The 22,379-nt window shown below is 38.6% G+C and overlaps 2 protein-coding genes across 2 annotated transcripts; one reads left to right on the plus strand and one right to left on the minus strand.

Moving 5' to 3' along the window:
• Positions 1-2,087: 2,087 nt before the first annotated feature.
• On the minus strand, positions 2,088-8,179 carry LPPBETA (Phosphatidic acid phosphatase (PAP2) family protein). Its single transcript, XM_077379340.1, has 2 exons — positions 7,615-8,179; positions 2,088-3,176 (listed from the first exon to the last, which is right to left on the minus strand). Exon 2 carries the CDS (start codon positions 2,914-2,916, stop codon positions 2,266-2,268), a length of 651 nt encoding a protein of 216 aa, XP_077235455.1. The 5' UTR covers positions 2,917-3,176; positions 7,615-8,179; the 3' UTR covers positions 2,088-2,265.
• An 11,478-nt stretch (positions 8,180-19,657) lies between these two features.
• LOC143876556 (uncharacterized) lies at positions 19,658-20,916 on the plus strand. The gene has a single exon (XM_077378262.1). It carries the CDS (start codon positions 19,773-19,775, stop codon positions 20,640-20,642), a length of 870 nt encoding a protein of 289 aa, XP_077234377.1. The 5' UTR covers positions 19,658-19,772; the 3' UTR covers positions 20,643-20,916.
• Positions 20,917-22,379: the final 1,463 nt, after the last annotated feature.

A 22,379-nucleotide genomic window follows, 5' to 3' on the forward strand; every position in this document is an offset into this window, starting at 1 on the left:
ATTATTTTCCTTTCTGATACCTTGGCCTAAACCAAAACCACTTAATCATATGATGTTTTTACTATTTCCTGGACATCTAGCATCTGCACCCTATGATTTAGGGATATTCCCACCACATCTAATGCTTCAGTTGGCATTGCTGCAATATGTCCTTCAATTGGAGTTGTTTCCTTTTCCTTGCACACATGTTGGTGTTTTGGTTTTGGCCTAAACTTTCTTAACATCAATAGCTGAACTCAAATATCCCAAAACTAGCACCAAAGCCCCAAGTATATCCTTCTATCCATGGCATGAGGCCCGCAAACAATTTAATTTCCCCCAAGGGAAATGTGCAGGTTATTGTGCAAACGCTTCTTCAAGATTAACAAGCTAATAGTCAACAGAATACCAATACAACACTATCTTGTATGGATCTATAGTATATTGTTACACGTGTAGGTTTTCCCTCAACCTATACCATCGAAAGCCTCCTTGATATGAAACAGAACGTTCTATCTGTTGTCAATGGCAGAAACTTAATTTTGATCAAACAATCCATCCCCATCCAATAAGTTTCAAATTAAGGAAACCAAAACTCTAAAACGACTTGCACTAAATGGTTATGTTTCAATTTTGAAGTTGGGTATCAAGCATGGATGCATGGGTCTGTATTCAAAGAGTAAGGGTTATAGCTGCTAATATCGTTGATGCAGAAAAATATATTATATATAAGGACTAAGGAGAGATCTACCAAGAGTATGGCAAACCAACATATGCTGGAATGATGGCAAACTCCCTCACGAAATTTTTTAGTCATGATTCTAAAGGACAGGGGACTGCGTATGAAGTGGGCGACAATAAAGGAACAGAAAGGGAACCCTGCATATGTCGAAATACTTAAAAAAAAGGTTTGTATGGTTAAAACCTAGGTTAATATTCATTGCGCTCTCTTTTACCTCATCTACTAAAACTGAGCCTCTATAGCCATGTCCATGTTACATGGATTCTTCTAAATGGTGAAGTAGCTATGTCGGAGACGTCTCAGATTCCAATACTCCAATATTCATTGAGACACTTCTAGATCTCTTTTATCTGTTTTTTTAATACAATTACCAGAACTTTACAATTACCGCACGTTTTGAGTTTTACCCATCCTAATGGCAAGTTTTATAAATAGAAATAAAACACTATATCTACTTAACCTGTTAAAATTTTCAATATATTACTTATTATTATGTCAAAAAAATTAAAATTTGAGAACTGATTAAAATATTTTGGCAAATCTACTATCATTCATTTTAAGGTTTGCCGAATCAGACACGTGATACCCATGTCGGATTCCGAAACTCATTCCCATATTGATGCACCGTAGCTTGGTAGTAACGATAGACCAGGTTTAGGAGCCATTACAAGCACAACTTAGAATTTCACATATCTACCTCTAGCATTTCTCTGGTTGACCACGTGAACATCTCAAGCCCTCTTCTACCTAATTTTCATGCCAAGCGTATTTTCTTGGTAAAGTTTCCAACAAAGGTTTAGCTCCAGTGGAAAAGTCAAGGTTTGAGGGAAATCTAGGGTTCAAAAGAAGAAAACCTCAATTGATTGTCATTATTCCCTGATCTCTACCTAGGATGAAAATCCAAAAATACAATTCGAAATTCCAACATACAATGGATACAGTGGATAATTGATAAATCCCCACGAACATGGTCTCTGAATTATGAATCGTCATCTAACAGACGGTTCACTCCTAGTTCACCATACCCTACCTATCACTTATACCGTTATACGTACACACAGATATTTCTCAAAGCCACTGCTTCCAGCTTCCGCTTATGTACAAGTACCCAATAGGCTAGAAAATCATGAGGGAAATTATGGGTACTCTAACACAATATAACTTAGGGACTGTTTGTTTTAGATTATGACAACCGATTGTGAAGTCCCCAACTAATTATTAGACTTAAATTTAATGCAATTCTTGGGTCAATAATCGGTTGGGAACTCCACAATTGGTTGTCATAATTTTCAATAATACACTACATTATCATCCGGCGCCCATTATTCATATAACAACGAAAATCATTCAGAAGGCAATTAACATCAGATACCAAATGAAAACACAGAGAATTCCTTTCACGAAATTCACTACACAGCATCTCGAGAAATTTCACAGTAATCTTGAATTTTGGAGAAACAAAATGCATACATTACAATAATGCTGGTATTAATCAGAAAAGAACTAAAAAAGGAATCGATTCCTGCCTTTGTTTTCCAAAAAACCTAAAAATTCAAAACATAGAAAACAAAGAGAGCTTCAAAAATACCTAGAACAGCACCAGCAATCACATCGAACATGAAATGCCGACCGAGCAAAACCCTAGAAATCGAAGTGGCCCCCGACCACAAGATCAGAATCAGAAGCAGAAAGCGTACAATCTCACCGTCCGAATCGATCCAACCAAAAGAGCTCAATTGAGAGAAATCTTCTAAAAGAGATTGCGAAGAGAGGTATAAGAGAGAGGAGATGAAACAAACCCTAGAGGAATGGCCACTAGGGAAAGACCAGTGATCAACAGAGACCGTTAGATGCATTCCTTTGTTGTAGATTGGGCGAGGGCGACGGATAAGATATTTAAGAGATCCAACGATGAGGAGATCGAGGAGAGATCCGATGAAGAGGAGGAGGAGAATCGAACGGAGATGGAGGGATTTAGAGGAGAGAGGGGAGAGGAATAGAGCGATGGGGATTGGGAACCAGAATCGTCCGTCACCGGAGATTTCTAGGGCTTTTAGGAGGGATCGGGGAATTGGTTGGCATATCGTGTGGATGTGGAGAGAACACGTAGTGTCTAGGTTGATCAGACGGTGGAGAAGGGATGGTGAGGGAGGGTTTGTGGTTGGGGTGAGCGAGGGCTTAGAAGGCTCTCCCATTTGTTTTTGGGGGCTTCGGTGGATTCTTGATCGTCGAACTTCGAAAGTAGATGATATTAGAACACAGCTGATATTCGGACCCCTTTGTTTTGATATTGACACGTCTTTTAAAAGTTAAGGACTTCTCTCATTGGCGTAGAGCTGAATTGAATGGTGAGGATCACATGAGTGATGCGATTACCGGCTGGGGCCCATGCACACTAGACCCAGCAACTGCACAGCCCAAAACGCCAAAGGGCCCATAAGGACAAGACATAAAACTACAAAAAAGAAACAACACAAAACGCACGTCAAATGAGTCTCTATAAGGGCTCTTGACTTCTCTAAAACAACTTTAATAACTATCTAATGAAAAACTCCTATAAAAGACAACTTGTTTCTATTAGAAGATTCTTAGGGAGATGAAAGCTAAATCAAACTTATAAATTAGAAACCTAAATATAAAAACAACCTTCATAAGCAACAAGACTTGGGTTACCAAAAAGAGTTTTTATTTTTTGATCAGTCTCCCTTATATAAAGTTCTTCTAACATCATGCACAATATCTTGTGACGCTTGAAAAATGAATCACCGTTCATAAACTATCTGACTATTTTTTTCTTTTTTTGGGGGGTAGGTAGTTTGGGGTTAGGCAGACCCCGACCATAATTCATATATATATATAAGCAAAAGGATTACAAACTATGTGAATATTTGTCAACAACTTGATCTTCGGACTGAAAAACTCTGGAAAGATGAGCTCAAATTTGTTAGCAGAACACTAAAACATGCTACTATCCTATACTTTGGAATTGGTCTTTTTAAACCCGAATCCATCTAGGAACCTAGTGGGCACCCTAAATTTTATTAATGAGAATAAAAGTTACAATAGGAGGGCATAAAACCTTGCCTCTAACCCATCATTATAAGATAGAAGTATAACAACAATCCCTTTCCCAAAAAGGGGAAAAAAAGAGACAAAGCTACCTGTATAGAGTCAACTTTACGTTTAATTTTGAGCCCAGTAATCAGTTTTGGACTACCAATTGGTTCTCAAAATCCAAAACAAACAGCTCCTAGATGCTAAAACTAAGGAAATCAAAAATAAAATCTCTAGTACGTGTTTACTTGTTGACACCACACAAAAGAAACACAAACATAACAAGCAAACAAAAGACCCCACTAGGGGTGTAAACGAGCCGAGCCGAGCCGAGCCGAGCTTCCATCTATTGGTAAGGCTCGCGAGCCGCTTGCGAGCCTGGCCGAGCTCGGGTTATATTAAGTTCACTCCCCTCTTCTTCCCTGGACAGCCCTATCTAGTGTAATTTGACTACTTTTTTTACACTATGGGGGGTGGTCCAAGTAACAAATGGGGTTCCAAAAATGAAGTGACATATTTTGCCTCCCCCTTTCACTCCCTGGACAACCCTTTTAGTGTATATATTAATATAATATATATATATATATATATTTAAATATATTAAATTCTTAACGAGCCGAGCCTAAATTGGGCTCGAGCGAGCTTCCGAGCCCGAGCCAAAATTGACACCCTTAGACCCCCGCGCCCCCCCACACACACACACACAACGTTATTCGTTATGTTTTAAAGGCCAAGAAAAATGTTAAAGGGGGTGAATTTATCCTCAAGCAGTGAACCATTCTCACAGAAATATTATTTCCCAAAATTTACACTATGATGATTTTCCGGTTTAAGTTAAACTTACGGGAAAGGTTGTCTGTCTCATGATGCCGTGACAAAGTTGATTTTCTTGGTTCCTAGCCACTTATAAAAACGGTTTCCCTAGCAATACTCTATTTTAAAAGATTTTGCATTTCCCAAAATGATATCAATCAGGTAGAAAATTCTTTAGCAACTAAGATTGAAACTGAACAAGTACAGGTATCATCCACTAGTATCAATAGACTTTAATATCCAGGAAAAGGTGAACTTAAGGGTATCATGGTTCTAGGATTAGAACAAAGGATTGCTTATATCATAACTTTTCCTTGATTTTTAGGTATCTCCATAAGGTATTACATGATATTAGCATTAGTGCACACTTTGGTTGTTGCTAGTCTCTATAAAAGGCAGATAGCAATGGCATAAAGCATACCGTTGCATGGAACTGATTGTGCGGAAATCCTGTAGAAGGCGGAACCAATAGATGGAAGTGTTTCTCATAGTAGTCACTTAAAAGGATAAGGCCCTGTTCGTTTGAGATTATGTCAACCGATGGTGAGCCCTTAAACGGATTATTGGACTCAAAATTGATGCAATTTGTGTCCAATAATCGGTTTAGGGGCTCACAATCGGTTGTCATAATCACAAACAAACAGGGCCAATGCAGTAAGCAACCCTGTTAAATAATTCGTTGTGGGACGAGATGCAATGTTATGTTAAGGGATTGTAACGATAAGTTTTTGTTTGAGGCAGAAAATTATAACGGTAAAGGAAAAGCATAATGGACGATGCACTGTTATGTCAAGGGATTGTAATCCAAATTGTTACTGAACGTAAAAATGAATGAAATAAAAGTCTGCCATGAATCTTTAGAAAGACCATAATCCTGAAGCTGAAAATGATAAATTTGAACTTAAACCAAGTTACCAGCTCACTTGGACAGGGATGCAATTCACTATTGCAGCAGTCCAGAATAATATTTTCTCAAAGTCATTTTTTAATTGCAATTACATCTCAAGTCCTGAAATTGAAAAACAGAATGTATACTCGAAACAAAGCCATCAATTCAAAGATGAGTAATATGCATTATCCCCCACAGTAACTTCTGTGAGGAGCGCTATCAGATGCCTACCGGGACGTTCAAGTCACTCCCTGCACGTTCTACATGTGGGCTAGACTGAGGGGAGTGGCTGTGCTAGCCCTGGTATCCTCCCTAGGCGTGTCATATCATTTTTCTAACATTTTATCTATGATTTGTGGACACGGGCACGAGTGTCGCGTGTCGACACAGGCACGGAGTATCGGACACGGCAAACCCCCAAAAATTTGGAAACGGGGGCACGGCTAAAACAAATAAATAATCATGAATTGTGGACACAGATTTGTGTGTCGAGTTTCGACACGGATGAAGTATCTGAAATAACTTTTTATCTATGATTCATTATAGCCCTATTATTTTCCTTTCTGATACCTTGGCCTAAACCAAAACCACTTAATCATAGGATGTTTTTACTATTTCCTGGACATCTAGCATCTGCACCCTATGATTTAGGGATATTCCCACCACATCTAATGCTTCAGTTGGCATTGCTGCAATATGTCCTTCAATTGGAGTTGTTTCCTTTTCCTTGCACACATGTTGGTGTTTTGGTTTTGGCCTAAACTTTCTTAACATCAATAGCTGAACTCAAATATCCCAAAACTAGCACCAAAGCCCCAAGTATATCCTTCTATCCATGGCATGAGGCCCGCAAACAATTTAATTTCCCCGAAGGAAAATGTGCAGGTTATTGTGCAAACGCTTCTTCAAGATTAACAAGCTAATAGTCAACAGAATACCAATACAACACTATCTTGTATGGATCTATAGTATATTGTTACACGTGTAGGTTTTCCCTCAACCTATACCATCGAAAGCCTCCTTGATATGAAACAGAACGTTCTATCTGTTTTCAATGGCAGAAACTTAATTTTGATCAAGCAATCCATCCATCCCCATCCAATAAGTTTCAAATTAAGGAAACCAAAACTCTAAAACGACTTGCACTAAATGGGTATGTTTCAATTTTGAAGTTGGGTATCAAGCATGGATGCATGGGTCTGTATTCAAAGAGTAAGGGTTATAGCTACTAATATCGTCGATGCAGAAAAATATATTATATATAAGGACTAAGGAGAGATCTACCAAGAGTATGGCAAACCAACATATGCTGGAATGATGGCAAACTCCCTCGCGAAATTTTTTAGTCATGTTTCTAAAGGACAGGGGACTGCGTATGAAGTTGGCGACAATAAAGGAACCGAAAGGGAACCCTGCATATGTCGAAATACTTAAAAAAAAGGTTTGTATGGTTAAAACCTAGGTTCATATTCATTGCGCTCTCTTTTACCTCATCTACTAAAACTGAGCCTCTGTTAGGGGTGTAAACGGATCGAATTCGAATCGGATATTGCTCTATCCCAATATCCGAATTCGAATTCGTTTAGAATAGTCGGATTCAACGGATATTTATTATTTCTTACCGAATTCGAATCCGACGGATATTATTCGGATTCGGATATTATCCGTATCCGTTTATCCATATTCAAATCCGAATTCGAATTCATAAACGAATGTCTGAATTTAAATCCGAATTCGAGTCCAGTATCCGAATTCATATCCGAATGTCTGAATTCATATCCAAATTCAAAAAAATCATATCCAAATGTCCGAATTCAATTCAACAAGAATGCATGTTGCATCCTCAGGAGATTGGCCGGATTTAGAACCCAAACAATGGCTGAAACCCCTTTCTTCCCTTTTAGTGCTCTTCGGAGAAAAAAAAAGAGTCTGAGGAAACTGCAATTTCATAAAACCCATCTCAAATAAATAGGACACAAAACGGGTGTTGTGGTATCAATTAAACTACAAAAAGAAATCTAACCGATTAAGCAATCTCAGGCATCCACAATGACCAAGCCAAAATACAGATCTACATCATTCTAATCAATATGATTCACATATTAGCTTTGAATTAAAGAGAGGAGAAATAGATTACTTGAGTCTTGGATCCAATATATTAGCTTCTGGTCTCTAATCTCGATGCTACACTTGAGAATTGTGGTGGCAATGGAGATGGCGTGTGATGCGGGAGATGAAGTGGCGTGGGTGGAGGTCCATGGTGATCAAGGAAGTAGCGGCAAGGGAGCTGCAAATCCTCTTCCTCTCTCTCTCTCTCTCTCTCTCTCTCTCTCTCTTTGGAAAATGAGAAGAGCCCCCTCCTTTGATGCCTTTATTAGATGGGTTATAAAGGAAAATGATATTCTCTCTAGTGGAGTCAGAGGACGATGGTGGTTGAGGGAAGGGAGTGGTAGATCTAGGGTTTAATGAAGGTCAATGGTGATGGTGATGGTGATGGTGATGGTGATGGTGATGGTGATGGTGGTGGTGATGGTGATGATGATGGTGGTTGTGGGGGCGGCTAATGGAGGACGGCAAGGGAGGGCGGCATATCTGGCCGGAGAAGATAGTGGCGGCTAGGGTTTCTTCACAGCAGCTCTCGCCTCCCTTCTTTTCTTTTCTTTTTCTTGGATAATTCTTCTCGTTTTTTAGGGTTTTGAGAAATTAGATTGTGTATTTGTGCAAGCCATTTCATTCGTCACCCCCGCCTTTTAAATTCATGCAACCCCCATTTAGTGTATTTAATTATTTATGACTTTTCTTTTACTCTCAATGTGGCTGTCCATAGCAAACAACAAGGATTTGAGAAATTAGATGATGTAAGCCCTTAGTCCGTTGTTTCTTAAAAAGTACTCTACGGACACACTTTAGGATGATCCGTCATTCCGTCAACGTGATGGGCTACAAAGAACATAGGTTGTGCCAAAAAAATCAAGATGATCCAAACCGTCCATGTGATGGGCCACAAAGTAAATAGGTTGTGCTTGTGCCCAAAAATTCATTTCTACAGGATGATGCCAACCCTCTGATCTCTACAGGAATGCATATTGTGGAAATCTCCATAGATCGGAGGGCTAAGATCATCCCATGGAAATGATTTTTGGGGAAATACCTATCTATGTTGTGTTCCATCACATGGACGGTTTGGATCATCCTATGATGTGGTCCATATAGTACTTTTTGAAAAAAAAAATCGAGCTTATAAGGGCTTACACCATATAAAATCTCATTTTACAAATATATTTCCTTAACACACTTTCCACAAAATTACAACAATCCAAACAAGGCCAGGCTAGTTAACTTTAGATAGAAATAATTAACCCTCTAAGGCTCAAGTAACCATATTCTATCTTAAGTTAACTCCATGTTTGGATTGTTGTACATAGGGGTGCAACTTGGGTCGGGCTCAACCCGAACCCAATGGGTTCAACCCGATTTTGGCTCAGGTTGGGTTGGCATTTTCTCACGTTGGGTTGGGTTAGGGTTGGGAAAAGCCAACCCGATTTAATTTCGGGTTGGGTTAGGGTTGAGGTCTCGGCAGCCAGACCTGAACCCGATCTCTGTCCTCTAGTTTTGTCATGTTTTCTAGGATTATGCTTTTTTCATTGTGTTTTTCGAATTTCCCAAAAATTAGTTTTTCAAAATTTTCCAATCTTGGACTACGTCAACTGAATGTTAAAGTGTATTTTATTTCCCAAAATATTCTCAAAAATTGAGTTTAAAGCGAGATCGAGTTCGGGTCAGGTATTTTGGGAAATAATTTTTTGAATTTCCCAAAATTTTTGAATGTCCGTTTGGGTTAGGTTGAGGTATTGTCATCATTTTCTTCTTTACTCAGTTTTTTAGAGTATTTTGGGAAATAAAATACCCTTTAAAAATTATTTTAAAAACAATAAAATGAATCTGGATATATGAATTCGAATGCAAATCCCGATATCCGAGTTTGAATGCGAATTCGGATATATGGATGCGGATATTCGGAATAAACGGATGTACTTGTCGGATTCGGATGTTAAACGAATCGGATGTACCATTTACCAGATTCGGATCGTTAAGAACCGGATATCTCCTAAACGGATTAGGATAATATCTGCTTGAAGCGGATTCAGATAATATTTGCTTTAAACGGATTCGGATGCGGACGGTAATCGAATTTTTGAATATCCAATTACACCCCTAGCCTCTGTAGCCATGTCCATGTTACATGGATTCTTCTAAATGGTGAAGTAGCTATGTCGGACACATCTCAGATTCCAATACTCCAATATTCATTTAGACACTTCTAGATCTCTTTTATTTGTTTTTTTGATACAATTACCACAACTTTACAATTACCGCATGTTTTGAGTTTTACCCATCCTAATGGCAAGTTTTTTAAATAGAAATAAAACACTATATCTACTTAACCTGTTAAAATTTTCAATATATTACTTATTATTATGTCAAAAAAATTAAAATTTGAGAACTGATTAAAATAGCAAATCTACTATCATTCATTTTAAGGTTTGCTGAATCAGGCACGTGATACCCATGTCGGATTCCGATACTCATTCCCATATTGATGCACCGTAGCTTGGTAGTAACGATAGACCAGGTTTAGGAGCCATTACAAGCACAACTTAGAATTTCACGTATCTACCTCCAGCATTTCCCTGACCATGTGAACATATCAAGCCCTCTTCTACCTAATTTTCATGCCAAGCGTATTTTCTTGGTAAAGTTTCCAACAAAGGTTTGGCTCCAATTCAAGGTTTTCAGTGGGGGCAAGCAAGTTACAGTGGAAAAGTCAAGGTTTGAAGGAAATCTAGGGTTCAAAAGAAGAAAACCTCAATTGATTGTCATTATTCCTTGATCTCTACCTAGGATGAAAATCCAAAAATACAATTCGAAATTCCAACATACAATGGATACATTGGATAATTGATAAATCCCCACGAACATGGTCTCTGAATTATGAATCTTCATCTAACAGACGGTTCACTCCTAGTTCACCATACCCTACCTATCACTTATACGTACACACATATATTTCTCAAAGCCACTGCTTCCTGCTTTAGTTAATGTACAGGTACCCAATAGGCTAGAAAATCATGAGGGAAATTATGGGTACTCTAACCACAATATAACTTAGGGACGGCTTGTTATAGATTATGACAACCAATTGTGAAGTCCCCAACCGATTATTAGACTTAAATTTAGTGCAATTCTTGGGTCAATAATCGGTTGGGAATCCCTACAGCTCAATCAAAGGTATATAAGATAAGCTCATAATCAGTAAATAAAATATGGTTACCAGAGAAAGGTTATCAAATGAAGGACTGACCAAAGGTGAGAGCATATGACAACAGGTCAAATCCTATGAACAACAGATCAAATGACAAATTATGGCAAAAGTAACGGCAAGCAAAAGCCACTGACTAGATCTAGATCTGAATAATGAATGGATACAACTGATTATATTGAATAAGGAACTCTAACTAAGAGGAGAACCCTAACATATATAATTAGTATATATAGATATATATATATATATATATATATATATATATATATATATATATATACATATATCCTAACTAGGGGCACCAGCTCTAAGTCTAATCTAGCGGAGTCGACGAAGTCTCGACTCAAGACAGACTGATGAGTGTACTAGGACCATGTTGTAGCCATATAAAATAAGCTACCCTAGTCTATAAGTTTGACAGAGCTCCTAACTCTAGGCTTCACATGTGTAAGCAACACATGTTCGTCCCTATATGAATACAATATACATATATAAACACGGGTACTTCCTACTTGAGTTTTACTAAGTTAGTAAGTATATACATAATAAATAAAACAAAGTAGGGCTCCAGACTCAATCTATTGGGTACTATGCTTATGAACCATACTTAATATGTATAACAAAAGTACGCTCAATGTTATACATAGTATGCTTCATTGTTCATCGGCTGTTGTAGACAAAAGTACGCCCAATGTCTACGACTGTAGCACCGACGCATAGCTTGGAAATAGATCCAGCAATCCCATCAAGGTAATGACATCCCATCTAGTACGCACCATATCTATTTTTCATAGAGCTAATAATAATGAAAACAATGAAAGAAATAAAGAATAAAGAATATGATAACATATGCTGTGCAGTGTGTGAATCCCTTGTTTTAATTACGCACCTATCTGGTGCCCCTGGATTCTAACGATAAAGTTCTCATTTAACTTGATTTTGGCCAAATTCTTCAAAATTAATTAAAATGGCATTTATACAAAGTTAGGCAATGTTTCAAGAACTCCCCAGCAGAGTCGCCAACCTGTAGACCCCGATCCGAAGAGAGAGGTGGGGGACGAGCCCCCAGCGGCCTCTGGATCATCCACGTGTGAAGGAGAGCTCTACCAAGGAACTCTTGAAACGGATGCCACCCTCATAGCATAGCACGAGTGGTGACTCTGAGTTTGTTTTAGGTACGTCTTGGTTTGAGGATTTATCCTTAGATCAAGAGGTATCTCATTTATCGCCACTTGTGCTATGCTATGAGGGTGGCATCCATTTCGAGAGTTCCTTGGTAGAGCTCTCCTTCACACGTAGATGATCCAGAGGCCGCTGGGGGCTCGTCCTTCACCTCTCTCTTAGGATCGGGGTCCACACTTAGGAGTCACCCAAACTTCATTCTTGTAAAAAATAGTTTAGTATCTGATGTATGTTAACATAAATAGTATCTACGGACTCGTTTGGAAATATTTTTTAAGAAGATAATATTCTTAGTTAAATAATAATAAGTTTACCAACGCTGGAAATTTTATTTTCCATACATCCAAACAACCGCTAAGGCAATTGCAACCATTCTACATTTTGTTAAAACAATCTGTTAGAATGCACTGAATAGGATGGGTAGGTTTTCCGGATTGGTGTGAATTTGGGGCCCACGATGATAAAGGCCCATTATAGGGCATAATCTTATTGTAATACTATGAGGCACATAACAATAATGGGCCCTCCCTTCTGGCTGATCCAGACCATCCATCTGATAGCCCCAACATTGGATCTCAAATGGCCTAAAAATCTGGGCCAACCAAATTGTCTTAGACGTTCAATCATGTCCTACCAAATGGATGGTCTGGATTAATTAAGAGATAAGGCCCACTATTTAATAGTAAATACCATGACGACAAGTTAAATAGTGGTCCACTGCTTCCATATGGGCGCTCTTTGGATTGCAGGAATTTTTTGGAAAAGTTTAGAATAGAAAAGCTTTTAGGGCCTCTTTGGATGCCCAGAAGATTTGGATTTTGATTTCTCACATTTGCAGCCCTTTTTTGTATTGTGGATCCGGATCAAATCCTTTGATTTCCAAATCAGTGATTGACAATGAAAAAAATCAGATTCCAAAATATGCTGTGGAAATAAGCAATTGGAAATCTACAGATCTAGCAGTTTCCTTCACCCTCTTTGCTCCTCAACCTCTCTCCTCCGGTAGGAAGTATCCCCTTCCCTCTTTGTCTCCCCCAACATGAGCTGGAGGATCTATTCATTTTGTAATCAAAACTCAATTCCAAATCCAAATACAAAATATGAGATATCCGAACGATCACTTACGGAATTTCTAGTTTTTTTCATTGTTTGATCACATATTACAAAAATGTAAATTAAACCACGGTGGTTCAAATTTTATGTAGAGAGACCTTCAATTTATAATATGATCCCTCTAATTAAGCCGTGCCCATATCATTTGCCTCTAAATTGTGGAAATGGAAAAAATTTCCCCTAAGAAATGTTTTTCTTGCAATCCAAACAGGGTCTACCGGCCTAGGTACAATCACTGGAGACCCATATCAATTAAAGTGGGCCCAATCATTGACACCAATGAAAGGCTTTGAATTGGTGTAACCTTGTATTTCGTATTACAAAATTTCATGCGGGTGGACACAACCACGATAAATTAGAAGTAAATAAGATTGCTTCTATTTCATTTCCTATCCCAAACGCGCTTAACAATGACAATGAAGAGATTGAATAAGAGTAAAAAGTTTGAAAATGAACACAAGCGTTTAAAGCTGTAGGAGAAGATGATGTGGGTCACTGGGTCAGACGACAACGAGAGTGACAATAACATTAGAGAGGGAAAGAAACAGCAGAGTTATAATGTATTTATTAGAAGAACATGTTCACATTTCTCAAGGTCTGAGCAACACTGCTAAAATAGTCTGGGTTGCAAGAAACCGTGCAGCCTCGAGAGGGAAAGTTTTCACTTATCTGTAAGCAGAAAAGACGAGAAAGAGAAAACAAATCATGGCTTTATTTCAGTCCATACGACCTCTACCCATTAATGATCTACGCCTCGGCTCTCCTCCCAACTTTGACCATTGATTCAGGAAAACAAGAAGCATTGAAATTCGTATTAACACCACCTTCACTTCATAATTGCAAATTTCTCATGCAAAAAGAGGGTACACAACACATTCAGTCTGTGATGCTTCTCTGTCTTATTATTTATACATGACTAAGTATAATGGAGATCGGAACCGTTAATTCATTTTGAGCCCCACTGTGTATAGGCTATAACTAAACATTGCAGCGATAGAATGATCCTAACCATCTGATTATTTGGCTGAAAAATAGAACTATAATCAGCTACCTACAACTAGTGTTGCTTTCCACTTGCACATGGAACTTATTTTTTAAGATGTAACAAAGTTACATATGTAATTTCAGTACAAATATTTATTGGTAAAGATTTCTGGCTTTTCTAGTAAAAGGAAACGATAAGAAGAGGAGACAAAAAGACTACCATGGCAAAAATGTTGTCGTATGCACACAGAGAAATCATTCAAAACAAGGACGAGGAAAGAGGAAGAGGAAAAGGAAAAGACATGGGCAATGATGTCTGTTGAATTTCTTACATGGAGTATTGATCAGTATAAGAGCTTTCTATCACCGTTAGATCATAATCTCCCAGTAATAATTAATAGACCCGAGCTAATCCTTGCTCTCTTCAACTTTCTTACAAGTGATGAGATCAATCAAGATCTACTTCATGATTTCCTGATAACAAGAAACTCATTACTTGGATTTTCTTTTCATGTAGGCTCCGTTTCTTTCCATGTAAAATTCACTTAAAACGGGCTAAAATTTGACATCGAAATAAAGGTAGAATGTGCAAAATGAACGTATAATTTATTTTAGGCGTATTTTAAGGAGATTTGCTAAGGAGCATCGCAGAGGGCATTTCGCGGACCGTCTGTTCCATGAGAGATCAGCCACATAGGATGATGAATAAGACAAAAGTTAGCCTATGTGGCTGCTCTCTCATGCAACAGACGGTCCGTGAAATGCCCTCTGCCATGGTCCCTAGCAAATCCCTATTTTCGAAAGAAAGATAGCCAAAATTGGGTTTTCATGACAAATCGTAACCGTACTGGACCTTGGGTTTTTTTTCCCTCGGATTCTCCCTCGTTAAATCGTTGAACTCGCTCCGAGTCACAACTCATAAGGTTCTGAAATCCAAAGTTGAAGCCGAGTCATAACTCACAAGGTTCTGAAGTACCCATTAGTGTTATAAACAAAGATTTGGGCGAGAGCACGCTTTGAAGAAACGCAGTTCCCGGGGCTCAAGAGATTCTTCAGGCGTGAGGCCAAAGGCTGGTAAAACCCTCTATCCCCCACATAGGAAAATGTGTTTTGAAATTCCCTGTACATTTCAAATTCCACCTCTTCCTTTTCCTTTGCCACTTCACCCATTGCTTTTATCATTCCAAACTTCTGTTTTTCTTGCTTTGGTATTTGAAAACACTCTCCTTTGTTTTTGTAAATCTATCAGTGTCTTGTTGTTTTCTCATGCCTTTGTCTCCTTGGAACCCTTGCAAAGTCTTAAAAGCACAATACTAAAAGAAAGAAATCCGAAATTACATGTACTTTCAGTTTAGATTTCAGTGCGTTCTTTCGTTGACAGTTTCCATTCTCTTCTATTCTTCCTTCTCTTGACATTTGACAAGTTCAAACTTCAAAACCAGCTCATGCTTTTCATTTTTCTATTTATTCTCATTAACACTTTATTAATACTGTGTTTACACGGGTTTTATTTAACCCATCCTTTTTTCTTGGTATTGACACCTACTTGGTGCTATAAAATATGCATTAAAGACTTTTTTATATTGCCTGATAGAAGATTTAAAAACCCGATAAAGAATTAAAATAGTCGATTAATGATTTAATATCAGTTGTCCTGTCATATCAGATGGCAAAATTTCACGGTTGAGATGGATCCATGGGGCCTGCACCTTCCTCTTAAGAAAAATTCCACATGTTGGCCACTGATATAATAAGTTGACATGGAAATCATTATGTTCATACATGGGAGATTTTGTATGATACTATGTCGTATATTCTCACAAAAATACACAAAAAATCGAACAATGGGCCCATCTGTTTTGAAGATCTCCCTCTATGGCGGGTGCGCTAGGGGGGCTTGGCAAAGTGTTAGGCTCATAGGCCGTGGGCATGGTGGCAATGTCAAGCCTTGACATAGTCCTATGGGTATGGATGGGTTGAGAGAGCACACATACCTAGCTTGATTGAGCAGTTTCCTCCGTCCGATGTGACTGGTGTTGCAGGTTTTACACAAAACCAAAAGATCCAACATTGGGAAGAGTGAGAGGATGTGGATGGGCTTATAAGGACTTGAGTGCCCTCCCCTTAACGGCTAGCTTTTAAGGGTGTGTTCTATCTTGTCCCAACAAGTGGTATTAGAGGCAGTGCGTGGTAACCCCGGTATATCCCCGAGGTGGAGAAATCCCTCGGGGACGCCCACCCTCCCCTTAACGGCTAGCTGGGTGAGTTCTACCTTGGTTCCAACAATAGGGTAGCAAGTGCAATAAGTAGGCACTCCTGCATAGCTTGGTTGCTAATTGCGTCCGTCCAATGGGCACAAAGTTGCTTGGCATGGCTTACCAATGTTAGCCCTTGATCTAATTGGTTTTGGGTTGCCATGGCGGCCAGATGCCACCCTTGGTCATGTACGGCCTGTCATGACTTGCCTCAACTATAATCTCCGACTCGTCACAAATTGCCTCATCGGGTTGCATCTTCAAAAGATGTCAAGACAATACTTTTGTTAGGCTGTATCAAGGATTATTCTAAAGCATAGGGTTTTAAGGAAATATGTCAAGACAATACTTTTGTCCGGCTGTATCAAGGATTATCCTAAAGCATAGGTTTTAAACGTTTTTGTGTTATGAACCCGATTTGGTTCGTAACAGAATTGATCTTCTTAGAGGGAAGATTAGCCTCTTGACCTGCTTCGAGGGAAAGGTCGGTCCTCCTTTGTCCTCAAAACACAATCTAAGATAAAATTCTCCATTAATTTAAGAAAGGCTATGTACATATTTTTTCTACAAAAATCCCCTAATCTAGATCACCCTCATCTCTAAGACTCCAAACTATATACTAAATAACTAAAGAGAAAATTTAAAAATAAAAAAATAAACTGATTTATATCACTCAAAGTGGGACCCATTTTGTCACATAACATTCCACTTGCCTTAAAATCAACCCTATCCTCAAGGTTGGATTATTGGAGAGCATAATTTGTTCGACCGTGGTCCCAAATCTTATTCTGCATAATCATGTTGAAAAACACAGTTGACATTAGCCCTTCATGTTCTTCAAAAATAGCGATCGTGATCATTCAAACTCCGCCTTCAAAATCCGTTTTGATCCAAGTTGGAAAGAAATATGATTTTTCATGGAGCCGAATCGAAACGGCAAAATGATTGAATACTTGAACAAAATCAATATGCTCTTTGGTAATGTGTTCAACTAACCTATCCATGTTGCCATCCATTCTTGTACTTTTCTCCACTCGGACATCAACATTTTCAATATTCTGCTTTTCTTCATCTTTGCGCATTTCCCCAATCGCTATACTGATTTTGTCCAAACCTTCAGCAAACCGTCGATGCCTTTCCATCAATTCCAAAACAAGTGCTTTGATCTTTCGAAAATCATGTTTTGATGAGTACACATAACAAGTACTCCGAAACCCATGTTTTGATTGAGTATCAAATAACATTTTGAGCCACCCATTTTACACCAAGTATATCAGAGGGTTAGGATCATCCTCTAGAGAAGATTTTCGCGGCATGGCCATTCAATAGTTTGAGACCAACGAGTGAATGATTTAGATCATCTAATTATTTGGGCCCCAATTTACTTTTTGTGGGGATGTATCTACACTGAAATGCAACTTATCAGATAGACTGTCTTTAGATAACGGTTGCACATATTTTTAAAGAAAAAATGAGCAGGCAAAAGTACAAGAAGATGCCACTTGCTCAATTATATGTACAAATTGTTTCTTAGGCCTTCCTATTGGTGGTCTATGGAGAGAAAAATCTACCCTCATTGAACGAGTCCATTCCTCCAATTGTAGACGCATTCTTGATGAAGACAGAGCGTCATTTTTTATTTTATTTTTCACTCACAAAATGGATGCTTAGAATCGTCAGATCAGAATAGATTTTGCTCCATGGCCCATCCATAGCAAGGCCTAGCAAAATAGTTGATAATAGGATTAGACATCTCATTCTATTACAACTATCCGACGTTGAGCCTCTACTTTGTAGGGTGACCTATCTTAGTAATTGGGATGAAGATCCAAGCAGTGAGCGTCTAAAAAGTATACACATCGAACATATTCTCTATTAGTAGAATGACTTGTGAATATCAAAGTCATAGGGCTATTCTACTAGCAATTGGATTGATCGGAAGGACATGTGATCTTCTAATTGGTAAGCCTTTCAATACTTGTTTTTATTTTCCATGGAAATTGAAGAGATCACGAGATTTGAATTAAATTATATACCTCCCTTTGGGGCAAATAAATCAAACTTTCAGCTTGTTTTGCAATCGAAAACGTTTTGTTAGAAGTTCTCTAGTCATGTCCTTACTAGTGCCAAGGACTCAACATTGTCTTTGCTGTTTTCTCCTGCCACGTTCATTCGAATATGAAATCCAATCCCGAAAATATATAACCTATTTTTTTTTACTACCCAAGGCTTCCATGCATTTCAAAATCGAGAAATCTCTACTGGAACAAGTGCTATCAGAGAACAATTAGCTGATCCAAGTTTGTGAATTATTACATATCATTCGGCAAGAACAATGGCGGATTAAAGAGTTACAAGCAGTAAATTTCCTTGGTTTCTCATGCCCTCGATTGAATTTTGCCTCTATTTTTTTTGGGCACAGAAATCTTAGCTCACAACTAAGATTTCAATATCCTTGTTTCTACTCTACGATCATTAATCTCAGCTGTCGGTTTCTCTTCCTTTACCCTTCCGCTCAAGGAATGGAGAATTAGAATCGCCCACCGCTCCAGGGATAGATATCTGCGCGCCATTGAGATGATATCGACCCATATGTATTGGTATTGGATTTTCAAAACTTTCCAAACTAATATTATCTAATTTGTGATAATGACGTGTAGCCCATATAACCCATGAATCGGCAGATAAAAATATGGGTGACGATATTTTCACTCCCCCTACCGTGCGCATTCGCTCCCCTCATTAACGCTTTTGACGTCAAATCACGTAAAAAGGGGAGCGAATACGTACTGTAGGGGGGGTGAAATTTTCATTGCCCTAAAAATATTCATAACTTACATTTCATAACTTCGAGGTCCCATTTGTCAAGTAGAAGGACTGAAATGCCCCTAAAGACAAATTACTCACAACACAAAATTGTTTCTGTTAATTAGTTTGCTTTCTTTTTTATTTATTGGTTTCTTCTTGAATAATTGATTCCAATAAAGGAAACTAATGCTTGTTTCCTAAGTAAGAACAAAGACAGTTGCCGTTTAGGTCGAACATGTCTTCACAGTTTTGGGCAACAAAACAATAGATATAGCCACCGCACATATCTGCACCCATGTTCGAAAATTTCCAAATATGCCCATAATCTATTCAGAGATACACCCAATCACAATGTATATGAGGGCCCCACACCCCCTATAGGCAACTCCCATTTTGGTAGGAGGAGTGCGTGCACAAAGCACTCCGTGTATGCACTATGCCCCTAATACAAGTGGGTCTGTTTTTTTGTTAAGAGATACAAAGGTACTTATAGAGTTATAGTCATTTAATAAAAGGAGACTCGAACAAATACAAGTTTCTTTAATAAGACCGTGTCTCTTGCATTTCCTTCTATATAGATATATCCATGGAAGAAAAAGGCGACTAAAAACAAAGCTCTTGTCATCTTTAATGGCGAATGGTTGGGTTAAATCGTTACAGTGCAAATCCAGAGCCTTCGAAGACGTGTACCACCCTAGCCCAAAATACCATCTCAATCTCCTCAACACATCATCCTGCAAAAAGAGCGTTCAAAGCCTCAAAGAAATCGTCGAAAATACCCACAAAAAACCCAGAAAAAGACACACACGTCCGTCACCACCACCGCCGCCTCCGCCGCCTCCGCCGCCTGCGCCCTCCTCTCGCCGCCCACGAGCCAAAATCGAGTCCGGCCCGAACCCAACTCGGACTAGTCCATCTGCCCGAACTCTTGACCCTTTCTTCCCAACCCTGACCGAGCTGCCCGAAGGTCATTCTTCACGTAACGTTGTGGAGATCATATTCCATTCTAGTTGGTCTAATAATGCATTCCAAGGCAAGATCGAGATGTTATTCAAGGTACAAAATCTGCCCAAAACTATTGCTTGTTTTGAAGAGTATAGAGAGATGGTGAAATCTCGGGCAGGGGGAGGGAATCCGGGCAGCAGGAAGGAGAACGCAAGGTGTGTTGCGGACGGGAACGAGGTGATGAGATTCCACTGTGTGGGGCCCACTGCCGGAGGGATTTGTGAGGCCGGTGGGCTTTGTACGTTTTCCGGCAAGGGTGGGGCCATTCGCACTTTTCCCGGCAGTGGTGGGGCCCACGAGAGTGCTGGGGGTGGTAAAGGGAGGAGGGCGATGTTGATTTGTAGAGTGATTGCTGGGAGGATTTGTAAGGGGGTGGAATCGTTTCTCCAAGGATCGGTTGGTGGGTTTGACTCAGTGAGTGGGGATAACGGGTCACTCGTTGTGTTTGATTCGAGGGCCCTTTTGCCTTGTTTTCTTATTATCTACAAGGTTTAGTTAGATTTTCTTTCTTCTTTTTATCTTTTTTTGATTTTCTATTTTGGGTGAAGAAGAGCAGGAGAAATGTTTCTGCATTTTCCGTACTCTTTTTTAAATATTTAGAACGAGTTGGTAAATGCTTGAACATTTGTTTCTAGGGTTTTCTTTGTTCTCTCTTTCTCTACAAAAAATACGAATGGGATGATGTATTTGCTTTCTGTGTATTATTATTATTTCTGGGCACTTCTCTTGAATCCCACAAAAAAGACTTGGATTTTGTTCTATTTCCTTTGAATTACCTCTACCTATTTTTCTAAGTTGGGTTATTTCTTGTTCAGTTTCTTGATTGTTTCTCCTTGAAGCAATGATCTGTTTGTTTAGGTGAATAGGTGTCTGGTAAAATGGCCGTTTCACAGAAAATCTATAATAAAATGGTCTGTATATGTCTTCTAATTTAAGCAAGGGATGTTGGTTAAGTGACTACGATTTTGCAACTTCTTTCACTGTATGTTCTTCTTCACATCGTTTGGTCCTGATCAGAAAGGGAATGAGAAGAGGGCCCCACATTTGATCTAGTTGAAGATCTTCTTAGGTGAGCCTTACATATAATACACCTACCGAACATTGATTGAAGTGATATTATTTTACACATGTGTGATCATTCCTCCTAGACTCCTAGTTTTAGAGTACCCTCTTTGGTTTGGTTGAACAAGCGATCGTTCGTTGTTCCAACTTCCAACGCTTCTCAACCACGTGGTCTTTATTAAGGTGCAGACATGGTTGAGTGTTGAAAATTGTATTATATTATTTAAAATTTAGTTTATAAATTATTTATATTAGAGTTTATGTATTAAAATGTTTGCTATTCTTTTGGTTAGGGGCAAGGTTTAAAATTTCGGTTTCGGTACCGGTTTCGGGGCTTGAAATTTCAAAATTTCGACCGAAATCTGGTACAAAAGCTGAAAACGATATTTTATTCATTATTAAATTTATGAAATTTCGGTGAAATATTAAATTAATATTAAAAAAAACAGATTTTTTGTGTCAAATTTCGGAAAAAACCAAAATTTCGACCGACCATTTCGGTTTTGGGTGGTTTCGGTGTCGAAATTTTGGATTTCGGTCCAAATTTAAAACCATGGTTAGGAGCTTGGGTAAGGAAGGAATCTACCTCACATAATTATTCTGTCTAGACTTGTAGTAAGAAGGTTGCCTAACCAATAAATAATATAGCGGTATGATTCTAATCCGATTAAAATGTCATTTTATAGTCTTGTTTCTATACATCGACATCGGGAATGTAGATGTATGTAAGGGATTTGCTAGGGAATTTCACGTAAAGACATTTTGCGGCTGACTGTTGCATGAAAGAACAGCCACCTCAGATAGATTAAATTGATCCGACAAAATCTGCTAAAAAGTGAGCCTATGTCGCTGCTCTCTCATGCAATAGTCAGCCGGAAAAAGCCTATATGCAAAATTCCCTAGCAATCCTTGTGTTTAATCCCTTTTATCATGTGATATGCTGTCTATTTCAAGTAAATTCCTATTTTATGAATATTTTATAAATTTTATATTATTATGTATGTTAATATAATTTTATTTTGTGGGATTGGAATATGTCTTTGTAGTTCTCTAATATTATTAGAATGGATTTGCTAGCGTAGCTGCATGGGAGAGTAGCCACATCATGAATGAAGACAAGATCTGCTGAAAAGTGAGATGATGTGGCTGCCATCAGCCCATCCGCGAAAT

This window comes from Tasmannia lanceolata, unplaced genomic scaffold (genome assembly GCF_043159265.1).
Source record: "Tasmannia lanceolata isolate RefF3 unplaced genomic scaffold, GAP_Taslan_0.1 ptg000005l, whole genome shotgun sequence".
Taxonomy (NCBI): domain Eukaryota; kingdom Viridiplantae; phylum Streptophyta; class Magnoliopsida; order Canellales; family Winteraceae; genus Tasmannia; species Tasmannia lanceolata.

Excerpts from the sequence above, each read along its gene's own strand:
- LPPBETA (XM_077379340.1), bottom strand. The coding sequence starts at position 2,916 with ATGGGAGAGCCTTCTAAGCCCTCGCTCACCCCAACCACAAACCCTCCC.
- LOC143876556 (XM_077378262.1), top strand. The coding sequence starts at position 19,773 with ATGGCGAATGGTTGGGTTAAATCGTTACAGTGCAAATCCAGAGCCTTC.